General features: G+C 42.2%; 1 protein-coding gene across 5 annotated transcripts in view; it reads left to right on the top strand.

Moving 5' to 3' along the window:
* The window catches only part of SGMS1 (sphingomyelin synthase 1), a 263,266-nt gene that overhangs the window by 235,292 nt on the left and 3,022 nt on the right, over positions 1 to 24,952 (top strand). For all 5 annotated transcript variants that reach the window (XM_084772244.1, XM_084772246.1, XM_084772245.1 and 2 more), the window contains 2 exons: positions 8,546 to 8,663; positions 23,882 to 24,035. In XM_084772244.1, the coding sequence (XP_084628370.1) occupies positions 8,546 to 8,663; positions 23,882 to 24,035 (272 nt within the window). The remainder of the gene's footprint in view (positions 1 to 8,545; positions 8,664 to 23,881; positions 24,036 to 24,952) is intronic.

Consider the following 24,952-nt stretch of genomic DNA (forward strand, 5'->3'; position numbering starts at 1 on the left):
TAATATGCCCTCCAAAATTCACATTGGCTTAGGAGGATTAATCCCCAATTTTTATGTTAATGATCCTTGGATATGGGGCCTTTAGGAGGTAATTAGGACTAAGTCAGGCACATGGGCTCCCACATGTCTTTAAGAGGAGAGGCCAGGCTAACCCACTTGCCCTTCTTTACTTAGGGATCTCTAACATGGTAGTATTGTAGCAAGGAAGCCCTTAGCAGGTAGTGATATTGACACCATGATTTCAGACTTAGCTGCCAGACAGACCCATGAGCAAATAAGCTAAATAATCTGATCTTGGTGTCATGCATTATATATGCATATGGATATGAATGTATATGGATTGTCCATATATAATATATATTATATATAGTTATATATAAATTTTTTAAAATTCAAATAAGTCATCTCATCAGTGTTGAAGTTATTTTTACGAAACTGTGTTTGTTTCTCAGTTTCTCTCTTAACCCAGCTATGACACAAATAATTGAGACTCTATTATATTATTTTAAGAAGCTTCACAGCACAAGAACTGGGCAGTTATTAGTCTATTCTTAACCTCCTAAGATAATTTGGCTTCCTCCCAGTGTACCTCCCAGAGATACTTTATTCCTTCCTCCAGCTCCTCTCTCCTGATGTCCCTTGTACCTCTCCCATAGCTTAATCCCCTACTTCCTCTTCTAACTCCTCCTCCGTGACCTTGACCGGCAGAAAATCCTGCCGTTTTCTCCCCTGCTCAGGAGTTGGCTGTAAGCTGCTTTATTGGCATATCAGGGGACAGTTGGGCAGCAGTGTTTATATAACACTGAGACAGGAGATTTTCAGAATAAAGATTACAACCAGATATAAGGGGTACAAAAATCAGCATTTGAATTACACAATAACCTTATGCCTACACACCAGAGATAAAATAATGGTAGGTTTTTTTTCCATTTTTTTCTCCTTTATTAATTTACTCTTGTTACATCTCAATGGTTATCCCATCCCTTGTATCCTCCCATTCTTCCCTCCCTCCCATTTTCCCCTTATTCCCCTCCCCTATGACTGTTCCTGAGGGGGATTACCTCCCCCTGTATATCTAGCCAATGGACAGAACACTCTCCACAGTAGAGTGGAGAGTGGGATATTACTTTCTCACATACTCTGGTGCCTCACCTTTGACCATGTCCCCTGGAGGGGGAGACCTGGTAGCACTCAGAGGAAGGACAGCAGGTTACCAAGAAGAGACTTGATACCCTATGAAAATAATGGTAGTTTTATGCTCACATTGTAGGCTGGGTCTATGGTTTTCAGTGGTTTCGTTTTGCCTCCTATATTCTATCATGCCCAAGGAGTCCTTTAACCCATTCTCAGCAGTCCGTCACAGGTGTTTCTTCATAGTCTTTCTCCAAGCAACTATTAGTGTCATGATAGTGGATGTCGGAGGAACATCCTGTCTGATTTAGTCTGACATCCCCCTGAATGCTATGGTCAAACTACTTAACTTCCTCACCTACAAGATAAGATTGATAGTAGTTTCCATCCCATATTGTTAGGATGCTGAATAGAAATAAATGTTCAGCATTCCACAAACTGCTTATACTCAGGGTGGTACTGTTTCCATACCCTTCTTAGGAAAGAGAGCTTCTCTAGTCTTCCTGGTTTTCAACCCAAACATCTTCAGGGTTTTTTTTCCCCCTTGTTTTATCCAACATCTGGTCTGCAAATCTGAGTCTTCTCACTGCTTCTGTCACTGTCATACCTCCAACCGCTGTGGGGTACCACTAGAGCCTCCCCCTGGTCTCTTTCCCTTGGCTCAATCAACCGTCAATGTTTGTAACTCTGAGAGTGTATCAGCATGCATCGCTCTTCTGCCTGCCTCATGTATCACTGAAGTCATTGTCTTTATCATGGCTTATGGGTTCTGCCAAAGCAAGTGGTAACTTTCCAGACCACAGTGGCCTCATGAGCTTTGCTCACCAATTTGTTTTTGTTTTTGTTTTTTTTGGAACGGGGTTTCACTGTGTAGCACTGGCTGTCCTGGACTCACTCTGTAGACCAAGCTGGCCTCAAACTTAGATATCCACCTGCCTGTACCTCCCAAGCACAGAATAAAGGCATTTGCTGCCACTACCACCACCCAGCTGCTCCCCAACCTTCTAACAGGTTAACAAATGGTTAAGCATACTAGCCACTAGTATCTTCTTCCATGATGTATTGTGGCTATTATCCCTTAGAGCCCTGGCTTTATGGAGGTCCTTTGATTCGCTGCTCCTTAAACCCTCGATGCTTAAAGTCTCTTCCTGTACAGTGAAATATTGCTAAATAGATACAGATGCAAAGGAGTGACATTTATTTGAGTTGGATTTGTAAAAGTTATGAAGGCATTGCACCCGCACGCGCGCACACACACACACACATTTCTGGGCTGGGAGCTTGGGTAGCTGGATTCATTCTACCATCTTGTCTATGGAGAGGCCCAAATGCTAGGTGAGTTCTAAATGTCCTCTAGGAGAACGTTGATTGTGATTTCTTTGTTACAAATTTGGTCTTGCCCTTTGATCTGACTAGCCTTTCCTTTGAGTGTCTGAGGTGTCTGCTCCGTCCTCTGCTGCCCAGGAGATCCCCAGGCTATAATGAGGGTTGAAAATTCTGTGTTGGGCATGAGAAAGGGAGGGGAAGGAGAAAGCTGGTAGAACCCACAGTCTCTAAACTCAAATGGTTTTCAGAACTGTTTGAATAGATGGAGCCATCTCAGCAAATATTTTAAATGAAAATATGAATGAGGAAAAAAAAGATGCGAGGGGAGGAGGAGGACAGTGAGCATCTGCACAGATTAATTTTGCCAGATAAATGAAAGGGCTTCCATGATGTGTGTACAAGCAATGGGGAAGGCTGTTGGGAATCAGGGGCAGAGCTTCAAAGCAGAAGTGTATGGTCCCCCAGTGCTGCTGCTTCTGGTGATGGGGGTGAGCTTACCAGCTTTAAACACACAATTTATTTTCCTTTCACTGGGGTGTGCTCGGGTTGTTAATACTGCAAAGAAAGTGAGAGAGATGGGGACAAAAAGAAACGGGGTCTTCTTAGAGGAGGTCAGCTCTCGACTGGATGTCTATGGCAGGTTAAAGGGCAGATATGTTCTAGAAGGTAGAATTCAGACAGTCCAGGCAGAGATGGTCACTGGCACAGAAGTCCTACCTCCAGTAGGAGGGACTTTGCAGGTAGTAGTCAAAGAGCTTTGGGTGATAAAGTGGAAGTCTAGAGAGTTTCAGAAGGGTGGGGATGGGGCAGAGGTGAGCAAGGGTGGACAGAGGCTAGGAAGATCTAGGGTTTCGTGTTCTCAGTGAAGGATGTAAATAATAAAATTGACAGCCACTTCTGGTTTCAAAGAAGGTGATCCTGAGTAGGTTTTAGGGCAGCCTTGTTGAGGCTGTTGTGTAAGTGAATACCAGAAGCTGAGTTCTTCTCAGTGACAGTTTATTTCTTCATTTTGGAGGCTCAGGAGTCCAAGGCTGATCATTCTTTCCCGAGTCTCTGGTTACTCTTTGTAGCCGTGCCCTCCTCACATGGCAGAAGAATGCAAGCTAGCTCTCTTTGATCTTTTAAATAGACACTTACCTCATTCCTGAGGGCTTGGACCTCAGATGTCATCACTGGTGATCAGATTTTAGCATGACTTTGAGAGACTCACAAATACTGAGGCCATAGAGAGAAACAAATTACACTAAGGACAGATTGATACTTCAAAAAAAGTCACTGACAATTTGGACGAAGTGGAAGGCTAAGTAAGAGAAGGCATAAGAATAATTGAGCATAAACAAGACATGACACACTTTATGCAACTATGCGATTTCTCAGTGTTTAGTAATTGCTGTGGTTATAATTGTCTTAGGGTTTCTAGTGCTGTGATGAAACACCATAACAAAAGACCAAGTTGAAGAGGAAAGATTTTATTCAGCTTATACTTCCACGTTGTAGTCCTTTGGAGGAAGTCAGGACAGGAACTCAAGCAGGACAGCAATCTGGGGTCAGCAGCTGCTGCAGAAGCTGTGGAGGGGGTACTGCTAACTGGCTCGCTCCTCATAGCTTTGCTCAGCCCGCTTTCTTACAGAACCCAGGATCATGAGCCCAGGGATGGCACCACCCACCATAGGGCTGGATAACTAATTAGGAAAATACCTTGCAGCCAGACCTTATTGAGTCATTTTCTCCATTAAGAGTCACACTGTTCAGCCGTCTCCAGTTTGTGTGTCAAGTGCGAACATCCAGCACATAGAGAATGTTTTAAAGTCTAGTACATAGGAACTATTGCACAAAACAGGAAATGGAAAAATTGGATTAAGTAGCTGTTAAAATCTAGCTAAAGTATAAAATAATCTCAAGTCACCTGTGGGTACTCAAAATGGGATTTCTCACACAATGTTAAGTATTCTTTTGTCTTAAGTAACTGTTCTTCAGTTTTGCCGTCTGTGAAATAGGAGCCATAGCCATGCATTGCTGGCATAAGAAATAAATGGGGTTGGAGAAATGGCTCAGTGGTGAAGACCACAGGCTGCTCCTGCAGACGACCTGAGCTCGGCCCTCAGGACCCACAGCAGGCGCCTCACAACCAGCCGTAATTTTGGTTCCAGACATCTGACAGGGCCTCTCAAGCCCTCCATGTGCAGGAGGCTCACATGTGGTGCATATGTTTGCATATGTATGTGGTGCATATGTATGCATGCAGGTACTCACACATATAAAATGACAATAAGTGAAACAAAGTAAATGGTACAAAGCTTGGAGGCACGAAGGGGAAACTTGGCAAAATTCCCCACTTTTCTATAAGCAAGTTTTAAATCTCTTATAATAAAGAACGATAAGTTAAAATAAGCATTGAGATGCCCATTCTCAGTGCTGTTCCCTCGCCTTTGCGCTTACTGCTAGCCCATTTCCCTGAGACACTAAGAAGGAAGGTAGTGCTCTTATCCTCCCTTTTTGATGAAGAAGCAAATTTTATAGGACGTTTATAGAAGTCTTTGCTAAAGGTAAAGCTAGCTAGTACATAGGTGGCAGTGCTGTGGCCCAGCAATGCTTCCCCATGGATTGCATGCTTGAATGACTGAGCAGCGACCTGACTTGCACAGGAGCTTTGAGCACAACCCACAGTGGCTCCTTCTGATTCTGTAGCATGTTGCATGTCATCTCCCTTGTTTGTTACCTCTTAGTTGTGATAGTGATGCCTCATTCATTGCTTTGTGTACAGATGTATTTGTTTCTAAAAGCCAAGAGCTTCCAGAAGGAGGTAGGTAATAAAGTCTTTGTCTGGGAAATGGGTAAGAAACAAACGGAAAGATTACACAACAGTATTAATCTGGGTATCAGAACAGTCACTATCTATAATTTCTTTAAATCTGTTCATCTTTAAGAGGTTGTGAAATACAGCAATTTAGTTTTGAGTTAAGCACCAGTGGGTGCGCTTGCACTTGCCTATGATCTTGGCACTCTGGAGATGGAGAAAAGAGGGTCAGGAGTTGAAAGCCACTCTTAGCTACATAGGGAGTTTGAGACCAGCCTGGGATACATGAAACCCTGTTTGGGGAGGAAAATGGAGAGTACCAAAAATGTTTTTCTGTTGCAGCCCAAATCTACTCTAGGCCAAGAGTTGGATTGTCTCCATGCTATGGATTCCTGGAAAGAGACATCTCTTCCCAGTATCAATTAAACTCTACAATCTACTTATTTCTTTGGCCATTTTTCCTTTAGCTTTGTAACCCTTTGTATTAAATGCCAGAGACACATAATGCTGCTGTGTTCAGACTGATTGTTCAGTCACATAATCAGATTCTAAGTCTTGTTTCCTTTTTAAGTTAGGGCTGTTAAAAAGTTCAGTAGGGACCTGGGGCCATGGCTCAGTGGTAAGAGCACTTGCCTGTACTCAAGGCCCTGAACTCAACTGCCTACACCCAAACTCCTGCCTCAACACGGCTTTGTAAGTCACTTGCACTGGATATAACATGCTTTTTCAGCAAGTATAGATTGTGTATATATATACTATTGTATATTTTTGTAGTTTTATATAAAATATTAATACTTGTACTCATATTTTATCATAAGCAAAGTTGATAAGTACAGCGTTCTCAGGGGGAAAGTAGTAATGAGCCTGATATGCAAAATAATAGGGGAACAGTACTTACCTGTTGGCCGATATAGTCTGTGACATGATAATTACCTTAGGGTATGAGTAGTTGCAACATGGGATTTTTAACATGAAAGACATATTTCTGGGCATCTCACAAATACCTGAGATTTGGAGAATTATATCCAGCATCTAACTTCCTGTTGAAATTTGCTAACTATATAGTAGTATCCCATGAACATTCCTTTTATGATTCTTTTGAAAAATTAGTTTTGAGACTGTAATATAAAGTACATCATTTCTTCCTTCCCTCTCTCCCTCCAGTTCCTTTCATATACTCCCCCTTTGTTTTCCATCAAACCCATGGCCTCTCTTGTCATTAATTGTTATGTATTCCAAAATACATAAATACAACCTGCTTGGTCTGTTAATGTTCCTTGTGTGAATGCTCTCAGACTGACCATTTGATGCTGGATAACCAAGTGGTGTGCTTGCTGCAGATGGAGACTCTCTCTCCCGCTCCCAGCATTCCTTAGCTGCCAGTAGCTCTTCCTGTAGGGTTGTGGCTTCATGGTCTTTCCCGTCCACTTTTTTGTATCTATCGGCGTCATCCTTGTCTAGATCGTGTTTAGACAGTCATGTAGGTGAGGATGACCTCTGGCACTCTTAGGAGACATCAGCTCACAGCAAATTCCCTGATCCTGTCTCTGCCTCTTAAAATCTTACTCCCTCCTCCACGATGATTCTTGCACCTTAGGTCCAGGACTTGTTTTGTAGATATAAATGCTGGACTGGGCTCGACAGCTCTTTTTTTTTTTTTTTTTTTTTTTTTTTTTTAAGATACATCATGTATTTTAAAACCTTTGACAAAGAAGTCTTACGTGTGCAGAATTCTTGAATTGGAGAAAGGAATGCCTGGGAGTACAGTCCTTTGAAACATACATACTCTCCTTTTTAACATCACAGTAGTTTGCACAGGTCATGCACATGGGCATCTCCCTTTGTGGCATTCCTGACATCTGTAGACTGTAGTTTTCACTTGGATTGTGGTTTTCATATTTAGACCTGAAGCCAGTGGCATGTAGCTCTCCAGGACAGCTGTCTATAGAAAAAAATTCTTACCATTGGGAGAAACATGAACAGGCGACTAAGAGAAACAGTTAAAGCCAACACTGCTCTGACAGTTCTGCACCAGCTACAGAAATACAGCTAAGGAGACAAAATATCCACCAGTCTTCACTAATCCTGGAGGGACTTGTGTGGACCGTGTGGGTGCTAGCAGTATGCTGCTAGAGTAGTAGAAAGTTATTTTTGTGTCTATTTATTTTAATCCCTCTTACTTATTTTAATTCCTCTTACTAAAATAGCAATGACAAGTGAAACCTTCTCCTTTGACCTCCACACTCAATCAGCAGACCCATCATGAGCAAAACTATACACAAGCACAATGGTTGAATGACCACATGTGTTCACTGTTCTGAAAACATGCCCAGTATTTGTAAATTTTCCTTTTTCCTTAACTCGCACCTCCCTAAGGGGATGAACAATTTGAACTTCCCAAGCCTGAGGGAAAAGAGCCACAGGATGTGACTCTGGCAGAACAGGAAACAGAGAGGGAGTGAAAGGTCATATTTAAGGATATATAATAGGACTACGGTAATAAGCTTAATTCCAAGAAACAGATGGAATTTGATGCTGGGAGAATTTGTGGGGCTTGGAATATACATGCAGTCATCCCAATCATTAGAAACTAGTGGTTCTTGTTCTTCTTCCTGCTTTGTAGCTGTTTGTGCCTCCTGTATGTGAGAGCTTTCCAGATTGTATTTCTAGAGCTGCTGTCCTTGTTTTACGTACTGGGAAAAGGAGAACGGAAGACGTAGTCTCCAAGGCAGCAAAGTAATGAGGAGCCATGTGGGGGTTGGGCTCTGTCTTCCCCAGTTCTTTTCTTGACCTCATGTTGCCTCAGTGACTCCATTTCTGTTGCATAAACTCTAGTTGTTTAATGTCTGACTCCGTAAACACTAGGAACTTTCACAGTTGTCATCCTGATGTCATTCTTAGCACCTCTGCTTTTTGGACAAAGAGACACCGAACATTTACTACGGGTACCATATGGGCTCTGAACACTCCAAATGCGTTCTGCTTGTCCATCGAGTGAATGGCAGCTCAGATTTATGGCTCATAACACTGAATTTGTAGCAGTGTAGATAGGTGTGATGCCTTTTGGCCAGTTAATGGCTTGTTTTGTTTTGTTTCTGTTTTTTATAAAGCACAAAGAAAATTAATCTAGAATGCCCCGTCTAGCTCTTTTGCTAGTGGTACCCTACCGTTCTGATTTCAAGCTCTTGAGTAAATTTTGGGGTTTATTTTGTTGGGTCATTGAAAACTTTAAGTAAATGAACCTGCGGAATTTCTTGACTGAGAATCTGCCCTGTTTTTCCCTTTTTCTAGGTCTATTATTAGCAGAAGATTTTTCTGCATAGTTGGCACGCTGTACCTGTATCGGTGTATTACAATGTATGTAACTACACTCCCAGTACCTGGCATGCATTTCAACTGTTCTCCGAAGGTAAACTACTCCTCCCTGTCGTTTCCCACTTTTGTTTGTTTCTCCTCTTGCCCTGGGAACTTGAGACTACGGCCAAGATGACAGTTTATTAAGACTCATTTTCATCTGGGAAATGTCCCTGAGCTATAGGGCCAGACAGCCACACCCTCCTTGAATTCCCTAGCCTTGCCAACCCCTCCCAACTCAGAAGGAATGTGGCTAGTGAGTGTGCTGGAAGATTTACACGGGGGTGGAGCTCTTTGCTTGCTGCCAGACTGGTAAATAAGTTCTCCTTCGCTGCAGATCTGGGGGTTCTCCTCCACTGAGAAAGAAAGCTGTTTCCCGTGGTGCTTTTTCCCTTCTGTCTTCTCTTCAGTGCTTTCCGCAAAGCCAGGCAGGCACACTTCTGTCCCCTGGCAGTTCTCTGCCAGTTCATATGACAGTGCTCTCAAGAAAAGTGTGGGGCCGTGCGTCTGTTACCTTTTTTGTAGCCTGGGTTTTGAACCTGCCCTTTATTCCTTGCTTAATGTTTCTGCCTTTGCACCAGATTTAAATAACCATTACGTTGGAAGAGATTTTAACTGAAAAAGCCTTTGGAATGTCATCAAATAGGAAAAGGCTTACTTCTTTAATACATTAAAGCTCTTTAGTAAGAAAGAAAAGAGGCTAAGCTCTTGCCTTGATTTCTTGACTTTTTAATGTATTAAATATACATATATAAAAATATTTATATATAGAAATATAATATATGTAAATACTTGGTATATTTAATTAATATTTATACATACTTCTATATATAAAACTGTATTTTTATATATTTTATTATATATACATATATATAATGCTTTACTTTAAGATCATTTATCTGCATTGAGACATGTACTGAGATAGCCAGTTGCCTTTGGTCCAGTCCCTTTCTATATCTCTTCCTGCCAAATTGGCATCATCTCAGAGAGGCTGTGGAGAGGGGACTGCACCATCCACTCTGGGTTTTTTTTAATGGAGTCCTTGTGATAGGAAATTCTGGATCCTTTTAGTTTCTGCCAACACTTTGTCTCTTCCCAGACTTAGCATCCATTCCCACAGAGGAGGCTGGTTGCTTTCCTGACTCTGTCCACAGCTCCCTGAACTGTGGAGAACAGATGCCCCAAGCATCACACTTTGTCAGCAGTCCTTCTTCTGTGCACTCTCTCCTGCTGCCCCGCAGTCTTTCCTCAAGTGCTGTTTTCATCCTTTGTGAAGGCATCCCAGAATCCACTTGCAGTACCCAGATTATAGAATTCATTCATTGATATTTATTTATTTAATATCTGGAACGACCATATTATTGAGAGTTCAGCAAGTCTAGTTGAGAAACAGAACGTTCTGTACTGTAAACTGGCAATTGTGGCACACGCCTGAGTGCCATTCAACTCTTTTGATTGATTTGTTTGTTTGTTTGTTTGTTTGTTTGTGGGAGAGTTTCTTTGTGTAATTCTGGTTGTCCTGGAACTAGCTTTGTAGACCTGACTGGCCTGGAACTCATAGAGATCTGCCTGCCTCTGCCTCCTAAATGCTGGGATTAAAGGATTAAAGGTGTTTGCCAGCAACACCTAGCTACAATTCAGTTCCCTTTCTTTCTTTTTTCCTTTCTTTCTTTCTTTCCTTCTTTCTTTCTTTCTTTCTTAACAATTCAGCTCTTAAAGGGATCTGTGTAGTGCTAAAGTTGCTGCAGAGAAGTAGGTAGCTGTGTGTAAGCCCTCTATCTGGGGCCATTTCCCCATCCCAGTTCTAGTGTTGTGCCGGCATCTCTCGGCAGCTCTTCGGGTTCAGCATCAGCATACCTAACCACAACCCATGGCTAAAAATAGCTCTCAGAGATAGCAGGCACTGCACAGAGACTAACTCAAATGTGTCACCCATGTGATGGCTGGGAATCCAAACTAGTGCATGATTCTATAGAAGTCTTCTAAAACTCAGAATCTTTTTTTTCTCCTTGTTTCTTTTTTGGTTTTTCAAGGCCCTGTGTAGCCCTGGCTGTCCTGGAACTCACTCTATGGACCAGACTGGCCTCAAACTCAGAAATCTGCTTTCCTCTGCCTGGGAGAGCTGGCATTGAAAGGCATGCACCACCACTGCCTGGCTGAAATTCAGAGTCTTAAAGATGAACAGTTGAAGCTGTATTAGCATACCTTAGCAGATCGTAGGGAAAGCTCAGTCCAATTCATTTCATAGGATAAGAAAAAAGAATTCAGAAGACAGCTTCTTAAAAATTACTCTTTTAATTATAGCATGTGGAAGTGTGGGAGGTATGCAAACATGAATGTGTCAGATTCCCTTGGAGCTGGGGTTACAGCCAGTTGTAAGCCACCTGATGTGGGGTCTGGGAATCGAATTCATGTCCTCTGGAAGAACAGTATGTGCCCTTAACCACTCAGCCATGTTGCCAGCCTCCTTTTATTTATTATTGTTGTTGTTGTCGTTGCTGTTGTTATGATGGTGATGATGATGCAGGATTTCATGTAGCCCGGGGAACACAACTTTTTATTTTGGTCTTGAATTTTTCAATGTATTGAGTGTAGAGAGACTAGTGGAAGGAAACACACTACATGTAATCCTCAGAATCACTTGTTATCACAACTTGTTACGTTTGGTTCATCTGGCTGTCCTCTTTGTTTTGGAAGTAATCTAAAACAAATACCAGACATTGCCAATCCTTATATCACTACAGATGTAGCATGCATCAGAAAACTGGGCATTTTGTCATATAAGCATTATACTCTTGGTAGTCAACAGAAATAACCATTCTGTGGCTTGAATAGTTATTAGTTCACAGAATATCTCCCTTGTCATGAAGGCATTTTTGATGGTCTGTTTGCATTCAGTAGGATCCAGACCCTTTATATGACACTTGCTCTGTCTGTCTGTCAGACTCTTTCTCCTCAATCCAGTGGAGTGTAGAGCTCAGACCCTTGGTCCTCAACTGCCGCCCACATTCTCAGTCTAAGCTGACTCATCTGTTTCTTGGGGTGTCAGCTCACTTGTTCCTCTCTCCGCCATACTGTCTCTCAACAGGAAGTTGTCTATGGAGACGTGATAAGGTTCACTTTTAGCATGTTTGCCAGTCATTCCTCATGGAGAGAACACAAAGCAGTCTGAGTCCAGGCAGAAAAGCTGGAAAGGCCCCTCAGCTGGCAGATTGAGCCTGAGTCGGTGATTGTTCTGCCAGATAAGGGGATGCTCCACTATGGGCCAGTGTCAGAAGCTATGATATAGATGATAAGTCTGCAGACAGGACATAGACTATTTAATGGATATTGATGATCTGAGGTCTCTTTAGGCCTGTTTATCGGTAGGTTCTCTTAAAGCTCTCACTCATTACTAACCTTCAGTGGAAGACAGTTGAGATTTACAGTAGAGCTCTGCTGAGTGAGGAAATTAAACCTGGTTCCATCATCACATTTACTCCCATATTAATATACCTAATGTCTCAACATCAAGGTTCAAAATGGACAGCTTGAAAGAAAGTTGTTGCGATGAGTCTACAAGTCATGATGGAAGTTGCTCTCACAAGAATGTAAGAGCTTCAGAAATAGTCATGAGATGATGGGTTAGCATCTCTCCCATCGGATATTACTGCAACAGTGATGAGTCACTGGGAATATGGAAAGGGAAATGATGTATTCACTTCCTGGATTACAAATAATAGAGGCACTCTCCTGTACCCATGCGGTCCATGTGTACTAGGCTTCTACTGGAAGCTGCGAAGTATTTGATACCTTGACTAGCCTGTGGCAATGTTGCCATAGCTTTTCCCCAAGAGCATATGTAGATGCCCAACTTCCCATCTCTTGTCACAACTGTTTAGCATTTACTAAAAACAACAAAACAGTACAGTAACAGTTAATCATCTTTGCTTTTAGGTAAGTTTGTGGTCTTATTTTCTCTTTTTAACTCATAGAAAAAAGAAAGCGCCTTGTTGTGCTTAACTCCCCAGATGTATGCAGACAGTACTCCCATGTTAATTCCCCAGATGTATGCAGACAGTACTCCTATGCTAACCTTTACACAGGTTGATCTGGAGGTGACTAAGCATTAACCTGAGCCACAGGCTGGTTCTGTTGTGGTTTCTGTGGTGACCTTAGATTTCAAAAAGCAGAATGACACCTCAATCAAGGCACTTGGCAGATGAATTTCATTTGAAGTTTTATTCAGCCCCTCCCCCAACAAACAGTTCCCCATCAGACAAGGACTATATTATAATAGTGTTTGGATGGCATCTGACGCTGATTGTTGAGTGGGAGAACCGTAGGAAACCCTCCACAGTTGGGTCGTCTCTGCTGCTGTCAGCTCATTGAACTTGCTGCTGATTTTCCATAGTCATTGGCCTCATCGAACCCTTGCCTCGCCCAAGTCCAACCTTGTAAGACAGCAGACTCTACTGACTGGCAGTTATACTCCTTTCTCAGGTGGGAGTTGGAGTATGTCACAAAACCCCTCCACACTGACTCACTTTGGTAGTCTGATTAGCCCCGGCCAGCCTTCTGAGGACTTCAGAAAGAGCCAGTTCCATTACAAAAGGAACTTGATGTCTTAGTGTTAAATCGTGTGCAGCTTAAGTAACCGGTGCTTATTTTGCCCAATCTTCTGTCTACTCCTATTTCTTATTGTCAATAAACTTTTCCTTCTTGTTTGTTTTCAATTTTTTTTTCTGTTTCTTGCATATAATTTTCAGTAACATATCCCACCCCAAATATTTTTGTCTTTTCTCTCTGTTGCTATTCTTTCTTGTTTTTAGGAACAGCAGTGATAGCAATGTACTAGATCCTTTCTCTTTTAAAACTTAGTTTTATTATGAATAAATTTTATAATAAACACACTGAAAGTATACAGTAATGGAATATTTTAAAATTCATATTTCAATACATTAGTCATGTATCGTTATTTTTATCAAAAGTCCAAGTCTTATGCTTTTATTACTCTGTTGCGGCTTGTATTTGGCAAGTGTCTTTTGCATTATGGTATAGATCCTCAGCATTTCCAGGGTGTCTTCACTGAGGAGAGGGCATCCCTTGCTCTAACTGCAAGAAAATGCTAGTTGCTGATGTGATTTCAATTCATTAGTATAAGTTATTTCCCCCTGAGCAAACATCTCTGGATAGCCTGTGGTGGGTAGATGGTATGTTGAACATTAAGCTCATAAAAATATCTAGGAAGTGTCCCATCCGTGCCCACCCCAACTCCCTAGGCCTCCAGAGCTGGGGCCCTGTGTGATCCAAGAGTTGCTCCCAGGCTTGTTCATGTCTTCCTGTATGAATATGAGGGTCCTGGTTGCCATGGAAGCACAGGAAAGCAGCCAGCCATGCTGCTCGAGGTGCATCTGAGCCAAAGCTCAGAAGGACAAGTTGGAAAGACAAGTTGGAATCTACCAAGCAGAATCAGAGATAAGGTAGGTAGAATGAGACCATGCAAGGGAATTTAGAATAACTTGAGGTTGAGTGCAACACAGCTGCTAGGGTTCTCTGATCCCAGTGGCCTGAGAAGAAGTGAGACAGGCAGTCTATGGGAAGATTTTAAAGAGCCTTGAACCCTTCTAATGAATTTGGATTTCCAGGGCTATAGGAAGCCATGAAAGGTTTTAGAAGGGGGTTATTGTATACTGACAATATTTTAGAAATGCATCTTAGTCATACGGTGGGTATTTGGATGAGAGGGAGATAGATTTTGCTTGGTACCAAAGTGTAACTTTTTTTTTTTAATGTCAGCCATAGTTCAAAATGTTTTGTTCTCATTTAATTCTCAAAACACTAAGTGGCAGAAACTGCTGTCAGAGGCTCTGCCAAATATTTCAGAGCTACTAGGGGGCAGAGGCAGGACATTTGGCCATATGTCTGTTGGAGGTGATGCTTTTTCATGGTTGTATGAATTCACAGTGAGGAATACCTAGAGCAGGCCCAGTGTTTCAGTGGTAAAGGAGACACTGGGAAGGCAAGAAAAGCCTTACAGATAGCAGGAGTCATATACCATGAAGAGGAAAGGCATTACCAGTGAATTCCAGGCAGCCTCAGAGGAAACCTTATCTACTGGCTCAGGATGCAGGAAGGTGCGCAGTGGCACTGTCATCCTGGGGAATGTCTTGGAGCAGCCTGAACGTGAGAGGCCATCGGTGAGCACTCTAAAAGACCAGGAACTCACTCTCTGGCTGTGTTTCGTTTTATCAGGCTTTGTTTCTTGCTTCCACAGTGCTGAGGCTAATGCCCAGGCCTGTTACTTGCCCTTCTCCCTGAGCTGTAGCCTCGTTTCTCAGTGGTTATGCTTGACACAGGTTGAGCATGACAGTATCAGATTGATTGTACTAAATCAAAAGGAACGTTTTAAACTTGAAGGGCAGCCGGGCAACCGGGCGTGGTGGTGCACACCTTTAATCCCAGCACTCGGGAGGCAGAGGCAGGTGGATCGCTATGAGTTCAAGGCCAGCCTAGTCTACAAAGTGAGTCCAGGACAGCCAAGGCTACACAGAGAGGCTCGGGGGGCGGGGGAGTGAAAGAAAAAAGAAAAGAAAAAATGAAAAAGTTGAGGGGCACTTTAAGAAAAATAATTAATAAAAAAGAAATAGAAAATGATTATTTGGTAGCCATTTCAGAAATAATTAAAAAATTGTAATCCACAATGGGTAGTGCTGAAACTATTGGATGAAGGTTAATGCCGGTAATATTTATACAGTTTTCCAAAATCACATGTATTAATTATAAAGGGAAAAGATAACATACTTAGTAGAGAAGGCTGGCAGACATCTCCATGGCCAGATGGTCACACCAGTAGCCGGACAAATGGCACCAGGGCTTCCTCACAGGTGCCTGGGATGGAGACCACAGCCACTCTGTTTATTCTGCCAACAGCATTTAATTTGAATTTAAGCAGACTGCTGCATTCAGAGAAAATCTAGGAAGGAGACAGACTTAGAAGTATGAATATCACAGAAAAAGAAAACCAAGACGGAAGAAGAGTAGAGGATGTGAGGAGCGTGAGCAGGCCAGGGCACCTCTGCGCTGGTCCCTGAGTTGGTCCTGGAGCAGCAGGGATAGGGACCCAGGATGCTGCTGGGGCCATTGAGTGAGTGGTCAGAATAGAGACTATGAAGTGTGCTTTGGTTGAGTCGTTGTAGATTTTATGAGCATGATTATAGAAGAGAACTTCTTATTTTGGAATTTGGAATGAGGTATTATAAAACTTATTCTCATGACACAGGGGGAAAAAAAAAGAAGCAAATGTGCTGACGTACTGACAAAGAGTGAGCCAAGTTGACAGGCCTCATTTGTCATTACACTATTCTTTCCATATACATTTTTTTAAAAATAAAAGCATGAGTGCATTTTATTTTTGTGACCTGTTCCCTAGCTAAGGTGACTAGAGGGACTTGAATAACCCCCACCCCCGAATTTAGAGTAATGTAATTTCATTAAGGACATTTTGCTTTAAACACTGGAGTGTGGGTAACAAACCCAGAGCTGATTCTTACTTTAGGTTTTTATGAGGCCTTTGCACACTGTCCTTGTCAAAGTGTACAAAACAATTAATGTTTTGGGCTGGAGTAGAAGGAGGATTGGTGGCGGATTAGTATTTTATTGCTGATGTTGCTTAGAGACCTCCACCCACCAGAAGCCTGCTTAACACAGGGATTGATGCAGACTTTGGAGAATGGAGAAGGGCCAAACCCTCCCATAGCCAAGTGGAATAAAAGTCTTAGAAGTTATGCAGGCGGAGACCGTCCAGCACAGCCTCTCCCACTGCTTCGTAGTGGGTGTAGTAGTGTTTTTCGAGAAAAGCACGTCTCTTCAGGATTGGGAGAGTCCAGCAGAGTCTCTTGAGTGTCCAGGAGATGATCACAGATGGGCATCCTGCAAGGCTGCCAGTTCAAGGAGAGCCATTCAGTTTTATCTGCTGGCTGTTAGGCAACGAGCCCGAGACCCCACCCTCCCCCCACACACACACACAAAATTACCTAACTTGTTACTAGTGATACTGTTACCAATTTCTGTAATATTCACAACCAGTTTAGAAACAGATAGCACCTGAGGCTAAAATAGGTGAAATTATTCCTACTTGGTTAACTTAAAAACTGATATTTGACACATGAAATTCACAGGGAAAAGAAGGGAGTACAGGGTTGTGGATTGGATCCAAACATGTTATGTACATGTATGAATATTAGATAACATGGGGATTTGGGCGTGTGTGTGTGGAGCACTATAGTTTTGAGATAGGGCTTCTGTGTGTAGTCCAGGCTGTTCTGGAACTTGCTCTATAGACCAGGCTGGCCTTGAACTCAGAGAGTCCCACCTGCCTCCGCCTCCTCTGAGTGCTGGCCCCTAAAGGCATGCACCACTTCTGCTCTGCGTAAATAAAGTATTTAAAATAAGGTTTGAGGTAGATTTGTGCTCATTTTTTGGTCCTACAAAGTGTATCTGGAGAGCCAGGGAAAGGCTTTAGCATGTGTCATCAACCTGTATTCAATCCTCACACCAGTGTGAAGGTAGAAGGAAAGACCCAACTCTTTGTCATCCAGTCTCTACATATGTACTGTGACACACACACACACACACACACACACACACACACACACAAACACACACACACACACACACACACACACACACACACACACACACACAAAATAAATAGTAAAGTATATTTGTAAGCCAGACGTGATGGTGCATACCTGTAACTCCAACCCTAGGGGAGGCCATGAATTTGAGGCTAGTCTGGACCACATGATGAGAACCTGTTTCACATTTAAAAAAAAAAAAAAGGTTGGAGACCAATGTAGCATAATATAAAGTGAGGAGAGCTGGAAGCAAGTTGAGATCACCTGATCTAAGACAGCATATGAAAAGGTAAATTTGATTAATTTTTTTATTAGAATAGCATCAAAATATGAATGTGGAAATGCTGCCCCTTGCTGTTTTCAAATGTATATGCAGCTCTAGTGTGCTCTCTCCAGGAATGAGAGATTTGGCTCATAGGTAGAGCCCTTGTTCTGATGCCCAGTCAGTGCATGCGTACGTGGTGCCCGGCAGCAGCCTGTTTATTTCCTCTACTGACCGACATAACATCATTAACCAGCAGACAGGCTTTGGATGACCCAGTGAGACAGATGATGGGAAAATCTTGTTAAAAATTTGGGATCTCTGTAAAGAGAACATAGTGTTTTACTCTGAAAAATTCACCCCACTGCTTCTTTTTTACTGTACAAACAGATGACGGTAAAACAAAGCAAGGAGGAAGTAGAAAGGTCAGCTTTGAGCAGCTTCTTCCTGCTGAGGAATCTAGAAGAATCTACCCTTCCTGTTTTACTTTCCCGGTGGGGCCTAAAGAACATTTTGTATCTTCCTGTTAATTCCTGAGATTCCATTCATGGTTTTGGACAGCCACCTGCTGGTTAGCACTCAGGGAATGACTTTTCAGTCATTTGGGGAGTTGGCTGAGGGAGCTCGCTGAGCACGTGGTGTTCTCAGTGGCAGGCTGCTCAAGGCATGATGATGAGGATGGAGTCCACCAGTTCTGTTTCTGTCCCTGCTGGGTGATCCCTTAGCTGCCCTGATATTGGTCTGGGTATTTAAAAAGCAGCTTTCAGGGACATTTGACCAATAGTAATGTATTTTCTGTCTTTGGAAGAAGACTCTTGTTTAGGAACAATACACCATAACTTGCCAAAGAAGGTAGATTTCACAAATGAATGGCTGAATGGCATTTTTATAAGGGATCCTTGGCAGATCAGGGTGTTGGAGTATAACATTGACAGTACGTTGCTACTTCTCTAAGGGGCTTAGGCTTCTGAAGGAAATTACTCTATATGCATGGTTTAATCAAACTCTGGGGTCTGGCATGGCAGTTGGCACAGGGTTTTGCTAGTAGTGTGGTCTTGCATTGTTCAATGTCAAGGTATATAACAAGGTATATACACTTTAAGTGCACGTCACCAGGCTGATTCATACTTGTGACTGTTCAACATCTGAGGCAATTGTAACTTGATTTCAATATTTATATGTTTAATTATAAAAAATACACAGGACAAAGTATAAAAGGTTACAGCTGGTGCAGCTTGGGGCAGGTACCATTATTGGTGCTTGTTGGGTTATAGGTTGCTCTGGGTAGACCAGGAAATAGGTGAGAAGTCCTAGAACCTGACTGTGTGCAGCTATAGGCGCAGTAAACACTGCACACTTAGGCTGTGCTACATTTATAGATTGTTTCCCCTCAGGAATAAATTGATACTTAACAGTAACTCTTTATAAATTTTGATGTTAGTATTCTTATATAATGATACTTACCTTAAAATACATTGTAATTTTTTTCTTAAGACACTCATTAGCCTAAGTTTACAACAGATTCCTTATCCATAGGATCCTCTTCCTCATCACCATATACAGGATCTGCTCCCACGTAGCTGTTCTGAGTCTCATCTTGCCCCACTGGATAGTTGGTTGCAAGCTGAACTACCATCTCCTACACTTTCTCTCTACTAAACTTGGTATGAAAAACAATGATCTCCTGACCCAGCCCCATTTGACTCCTTTTCCTATTTCCCTTCAACGCTTAGCTAGATCTCTATTTCTGTAGCTCTTTTTGCATAGTTTTTACTTTTGTTATTATCTCTAAATGATGTGGGAATATCACTTTTCTTTTCGTGATTCTCGTTGTTTGTTGTTTTAATGAGAGAAAATCCTGATCATTTGGTTTTTATCAATAAAGACTCAGGAGCCACATATTGTGGTAAAAACCTAGAAGCTCAGGGAGGCAGATAAAGTGCCCAGCTGATCTTCCTATCCTATCCTTTCTACTCAGCTCACACCCCCAAGGAAAAAGCCAAAAAGCCCTTTCTTTCCTCTGCATGCTGTCTTAACGATCCTCCTCTCAATGTCCTTCCTTTCTGTTTACTCCCTCATCTCTTCACCTAGAGTTGACTTTATTTAGCTATTGGATTAAAGGTGTGTGCTAATGTGAGCCAAAATCACAGTTACATGTTTACAATGAACAGAAAGGTCTTGGATTAAAGGTGTGTGCTAGTGTGAGCCAAAATCACAGCTACATGTTTACAATGAACAGAAAGGTCTTGGGTTAAAGGTGTGTGTTAGGGCCGAGCCACACCAAACAAGAGACAGGTTCTTATAGTTCTCAGGGGTTCACGATGGGATCAAATGTCTTGCAACAGATTCCAGGCAACTATAGGTGATTATCTCATCTGGCTATAACCCTTTGGGGTTGGGGAGACAAGGTTTTATGTTAGGCTAGTCTTAAAGTAGCCAAGAATGCCCTTGAGCTCTGATGTGCTCTGTTATTAACTTCCTGTTCTCAATAGTGAGAACTTCCTGTCCTCTATACCTTTTCCTTTCTTCATCCTGACACCCCCAGAACATAGAGCATCTTGTCCTGTCTTCCATCTGTAGTTGTCTGTCCTCTGTAATTCGATAGTTAACATTTACCCAATTAGAGCTTTGTAAACAATCCTCACTAAGTTGTGTTGCTTTCCTGTAATTATTTTTCTTTTCTGTACAATAGCTTGTTTCCCACAGAGCTGGTTATTGCCTATGTTTTTCTTTAGTAGTTTTCTTTATATTTATTTTCTTCAACTTATGCCTTAGAGTCAAAAGCTTTGGCTAACCCATCAATTGCCATGTGTTTGAGGACCTCCTTAAAGCAACTAAACTGAGCACTTTTGTGAGTCAATGTCAGAGCTGCCACACAGCATGGTGGCTCTGCTTTCATTGCCACTCTAGAAAGGCCTTCCTCTTCCCTTCTCTGTATTTACTCACTTGCTTTGTAGAATGCATCCTATGCAAGTCCTGGAGAAGAATATAGATATGGAAAATAATTTAAAGTCTCATGTATATAAAAAAAACGTAGTTACATGGCTAAGTCTAAAATCGAAATCAGAAATCACACTGTTTAAGAATTTGAGGTTAGGGGCTGGAGAGATGGCTCAGCAGTTGAGAGCACTGACTCTGTTCTTCCAGATGTCCTGAGTTCAATTCCCAGCAGTCACATGGTGGCTCATGACCATCTATAATGTGATCTGATGCCCTCTTCTGGCCTGCAAGTATACATGCAGATAGACATTTAAAAAGAAGAAGAATTTGAGGTCACCTAACTCGTGATAATCTTTTCTAGTTACATCCATTTGCCTGCAGATTTCATGATTTTAGTATCTGAGTAGTATTCCATTATGCAAATGTACCACAATTTCTTTCTCCATTCTTCAGTTGAGGGACATCTAGGTTGTTTCCAGATTCTGGCTATCACGAATGAAGTGCTGTGAGCATAGGTGAGCAAATGTCCCCTTGTTGCGTGGTGGGTCTTTCAGGTACACGCCCAGAAGTGGTACACCTGGGTCTTGAGGTGTCACTATTCCCAACTTCCTGAGAAGGTACCAGGTTAATTTCCAAAGTGGTTATACAAGTTTGCACTCAAACCAGCGACGGAAGAGTGTTCCTCTTTCTCCACATCCTCGCCAGCATGTGCTGTTGAGTTTTGATCTTACCTATTCAGACAGGTGTAAGATGGAATCTCAGAGTTGTTTTGATTTGCATTTCCCTGACTACTAAGGATGTTGATCCTGTAAGTGCTTCTTGGCTATTAAAGACTCCTCTGTTGAGAATTCTCTATTTAGGTCTGTACCCCATTTTTAAATTAGATTATTTGGTTTGTTGGTGTTTAGTTTCTTGAGTTCTTTATATATTTTGGATATTAGCCCTCTGTCAGATGTAGGGTTGGTGAAGATCTTCCCAGTCTGTAGGCTATCATTTTGTTCTGTTGACCAAAGGAAAGAAGCTTTTCAGTTTCATGTGATCCCATTTATTAATTGGTGATCTTAGGGCCTGAGCTGTTGGTGTTCTGTTCAGGAAGTTGTCTCCTATGCCAATATATTCAAGGTTCTTCCCCACTTTTTCTTCCAACAGATTTGGTGTTTCTGGTTTTATGTTGAAGTCTTTAACCCACTTGGACTTTAATTTTGATCAGGGTGATAAATATGGATCTATTTGTATTTTTCTACATATAGACATCCAGTTAGACCAGCACCATTTGTTGAAGATGCTATATTTTTCCATTGTATGGGTTTGACTTCTTTGTCAAAAATCAAGTGTCCGTGGGTATGTGGGTTTATTTCTGGGTCTTTAATTTGATTCCATTGGTCCACCAGTCTGTTTCTATGCTAGTACCATACAGTTTTACTCAGATCCAGAAAGACATGCATGGTATATACTTAGTAATAAGCAGATATTGGCCATATAATACAGGATAACCATACTACAATCCACAGACCTAAAGAGGCTGAATAACAAGGAGGACCCTAGGGAGGATGCTTAATTCTCCTTCAGAAAGGCAAATAGAGCAGCAAATAAACCAGCAGCAATTGAAGAGAGGGAACAAGACGGGAGCCTCCATCCAGCAGGGTATGGAAGCAGATGCTGAGATTCACAGCCAAACTTAGGGCAGAGCCCAGGGAGTCTTGTGGAAGAGTCGGGGGATAGAAGGACATGGAGGGGACAGGAGCTTCACAGGAAGAACAGAGCCAACAATTATGGACCCAGAGGGGCCTGCAAAAAATGATGTATCAACCAAGGGCCATGCATAGACAAGTCCTAGACTTCCTGCTCAGATGTAGTTGATTGGCAGCTCAGTCTCAATGTGGGTTCCCTAATATGGGGAGCAGGGGCTGTCTCTAACATGAACTCGGTTGCACACTTATTGATCACTTCCCCTTGTCAGAGCAGCCTTGCCTGGCCACAGAGGAAGAGGATGCAAGGCAGTCCTGATGAGACTTGATAGGCTGGGGTCAGATGGTTGGGGAGGAGGGCTCCCCATTTCTGAGGAGTAGGGGTGGGGGGAAGGGGAAAGCGGAAGGGGTGGGAGAAGACAAGGGAAGGAAGGAGCTACAATCAGGATATAAAGTGAATACGTTAAAAAAAAAAAGAAGGAGAAGAAGGAAAAAGAAGTAGTAGTAGTAGTTAGTAGTATTTAGTAGTAGTAGTAGTTAGTAGTAGTTAGTAGTTAGTAGTAGTAGTAGTAGTAGTAGTTGAGGTCTACCCCCACCCCGAAGCAATCTCTTTTTCTAGCTTGCTCACTAAAAGTCACCTTCATGTCGATCCTTCATCTAAAGCTTGGTTTTAATCCTTGGAGACTTTGGCATGGCAGTAGTCAGTTCTGACGTGCTACAACATAGGATCTTACACTGTAGGTCTGCTTCCTTCTGTTGTGCTGCACATTCAAAACTCCTTTTGGGTCTGGAGGCTCATATCCTTCATGTGGTCTGGCAGCTTGCTCTCCTGATTGCTTTTGGTAAAAAAAAAAAAAAAAAAAGTAATGAAATCCGCATTTTCCAAAGCTGGGGCATTAGCAATTAAATGTTGAAAAGGGTTTATAGAGATTGATATTAGCCAACTAGAATATAAAAAGACACCGTGGGGCTGGAGAGATGGCTTAGTGCATAAGAGTGCTTGTGGCTCTTGCAGAGGGCCAGGGTTTAACTTTGCAGCACCCTTATGGTGGCTCACAGTCATCCCTAACTGCTGTTCCACACCAAGCACACACTTGGTACACATACATGGATGCAAGCAAAGCATCCATACACATAAAATAAATAAAGCTAAGAAAAAATTTAAGCGAAAAGGGTGCTACAGTCATTAGATACAAACATTTGCATGTCTAATTTGATGGATCAGATACAAGCTACATCAAGCAAGTTAATTAAGCTATTTATCCAGTCCAGACTTGCGTGTTAGGCACATAGATTAACACACTAGCTTCCAGTTGCTTTAGCTGCTGATATATCCTTTGGGAAAAACAAAAAAAAATGAAATGCATCTCCCAACTCTTTGCTTAGGACTTATATTTTCTTTTTCCAAAGTAGAAATAATGGTAAATCAACCACAAAGTCTGTCTGTTTTCTTGTATTAAAGCAAGTTGGATAGAAGCACATAGCTTAGTGGTAGAGCACCTGCCTAGCATGCTTGAGGCCCTGGCTTAGAATCCTCAGATACCTGGTAAAATGTTGAAAACTCCAGCATCCAAGCAAAGGTCTAGGGCCATCACTAGTACTGTGCTTCCAGGGTTGGCACAAAAATGATAAGCAGTGTGTGCATACTTCATGAGGAGGGGTGTGTGTATCTTGATCCAGTATAATATAAAAAATAAACAGGAATGGTAGCAAAGGTTGATGTGAGCTAACGATGACTTTCTCTCTCTCTCTCCTTTTCTGACAGCTCTTTGGAGACTGGGAAGCTCAAGTGCGGAGGATAATGAAGCTCATTGCTGGAGGTGGCTTGTCCATCACAGGCTCACACAACATGTGTGGGGACTATCTGTACAGTGGCCACACGGTCATGCTAACGCTCACCTACTTATTTATCAAAGAGTGTAAGTCTAAAACAGCCGTGCCTTGTAATTTTTTCACCTGTCACTCCATGTGCTCCTTTGGAAAATTAATGTGGGGAAAATCCCTTAACCAGACCGGAGGCCTGAGGCCACCTGTCTTATCTTATCTCTGCACACTCGAGAAAGCCCTTAGCTGCACCTCTAGAGAGAGGTACCTTATTCCTGGATGCCAGCTGTAATGTCTGGGTGAATTTAAATATATGTAAATGGAATCATTTATATATGCATATATATATATATATATGAGTGCTTATATGTGTATATGTGTGCATATATTTGTATATGTGTATGTACATATGTGTACATGTGTGTTACCTTATGGTTTTATTGCTATGATGAGACACTATGACCATGACAATTCTTCTGAAGAAAAGCATTTCATTGGGGGTGGCTCACAGTTCAGAGGATTAGTCCATTATAACTATGGCGGGAAACATGGTGGCATTCAGGCAGGTATGGTGCTAGAGAGGTTAGGTGAGGGTTGCACATCTGGATCCACAGACAGCAGGCTCATGAGCCACAGGGCCTGCCTTGAGCTTCTGAAACCCCAGAGCCCACCGCCAGTGACACTCTTCCTCCAACGAGGCCACACCTCCAATAATGCCACTCCCTACGAGTCTACGGGGACCATTTTCATTCAAGCCACCACATAGTGTATATATGCTTACAAATGTGTTCTGCCACTTTTTACTCTCAGGTTGTTTTGGGGCATGAGGCTTGGTTCATTCATTTTAATTGCTGTTAGGACCTCAGCCCTGTAATTGGACAACAGATGATTCATTTCCCTGGAAAATTCAGTTACCCTCCAAATCGTGCTGTTGGAAGTCGTTCATGAAGCACCCTCTAGGTTGCTGTGGTTCGGCAGCAGAGGGACACACAGCAGACAGTCTACTTAAAAC

This window comes from Acomys minous (genome assembly GCF_964271855.1).
Source record: "Acomys minous genome assembly, chromosome: 2".
NCBI lineage: Eukaryota > Metazoa > Chordata > Mammalia > Rodentia > Muridae > Acomys > Acomys minous.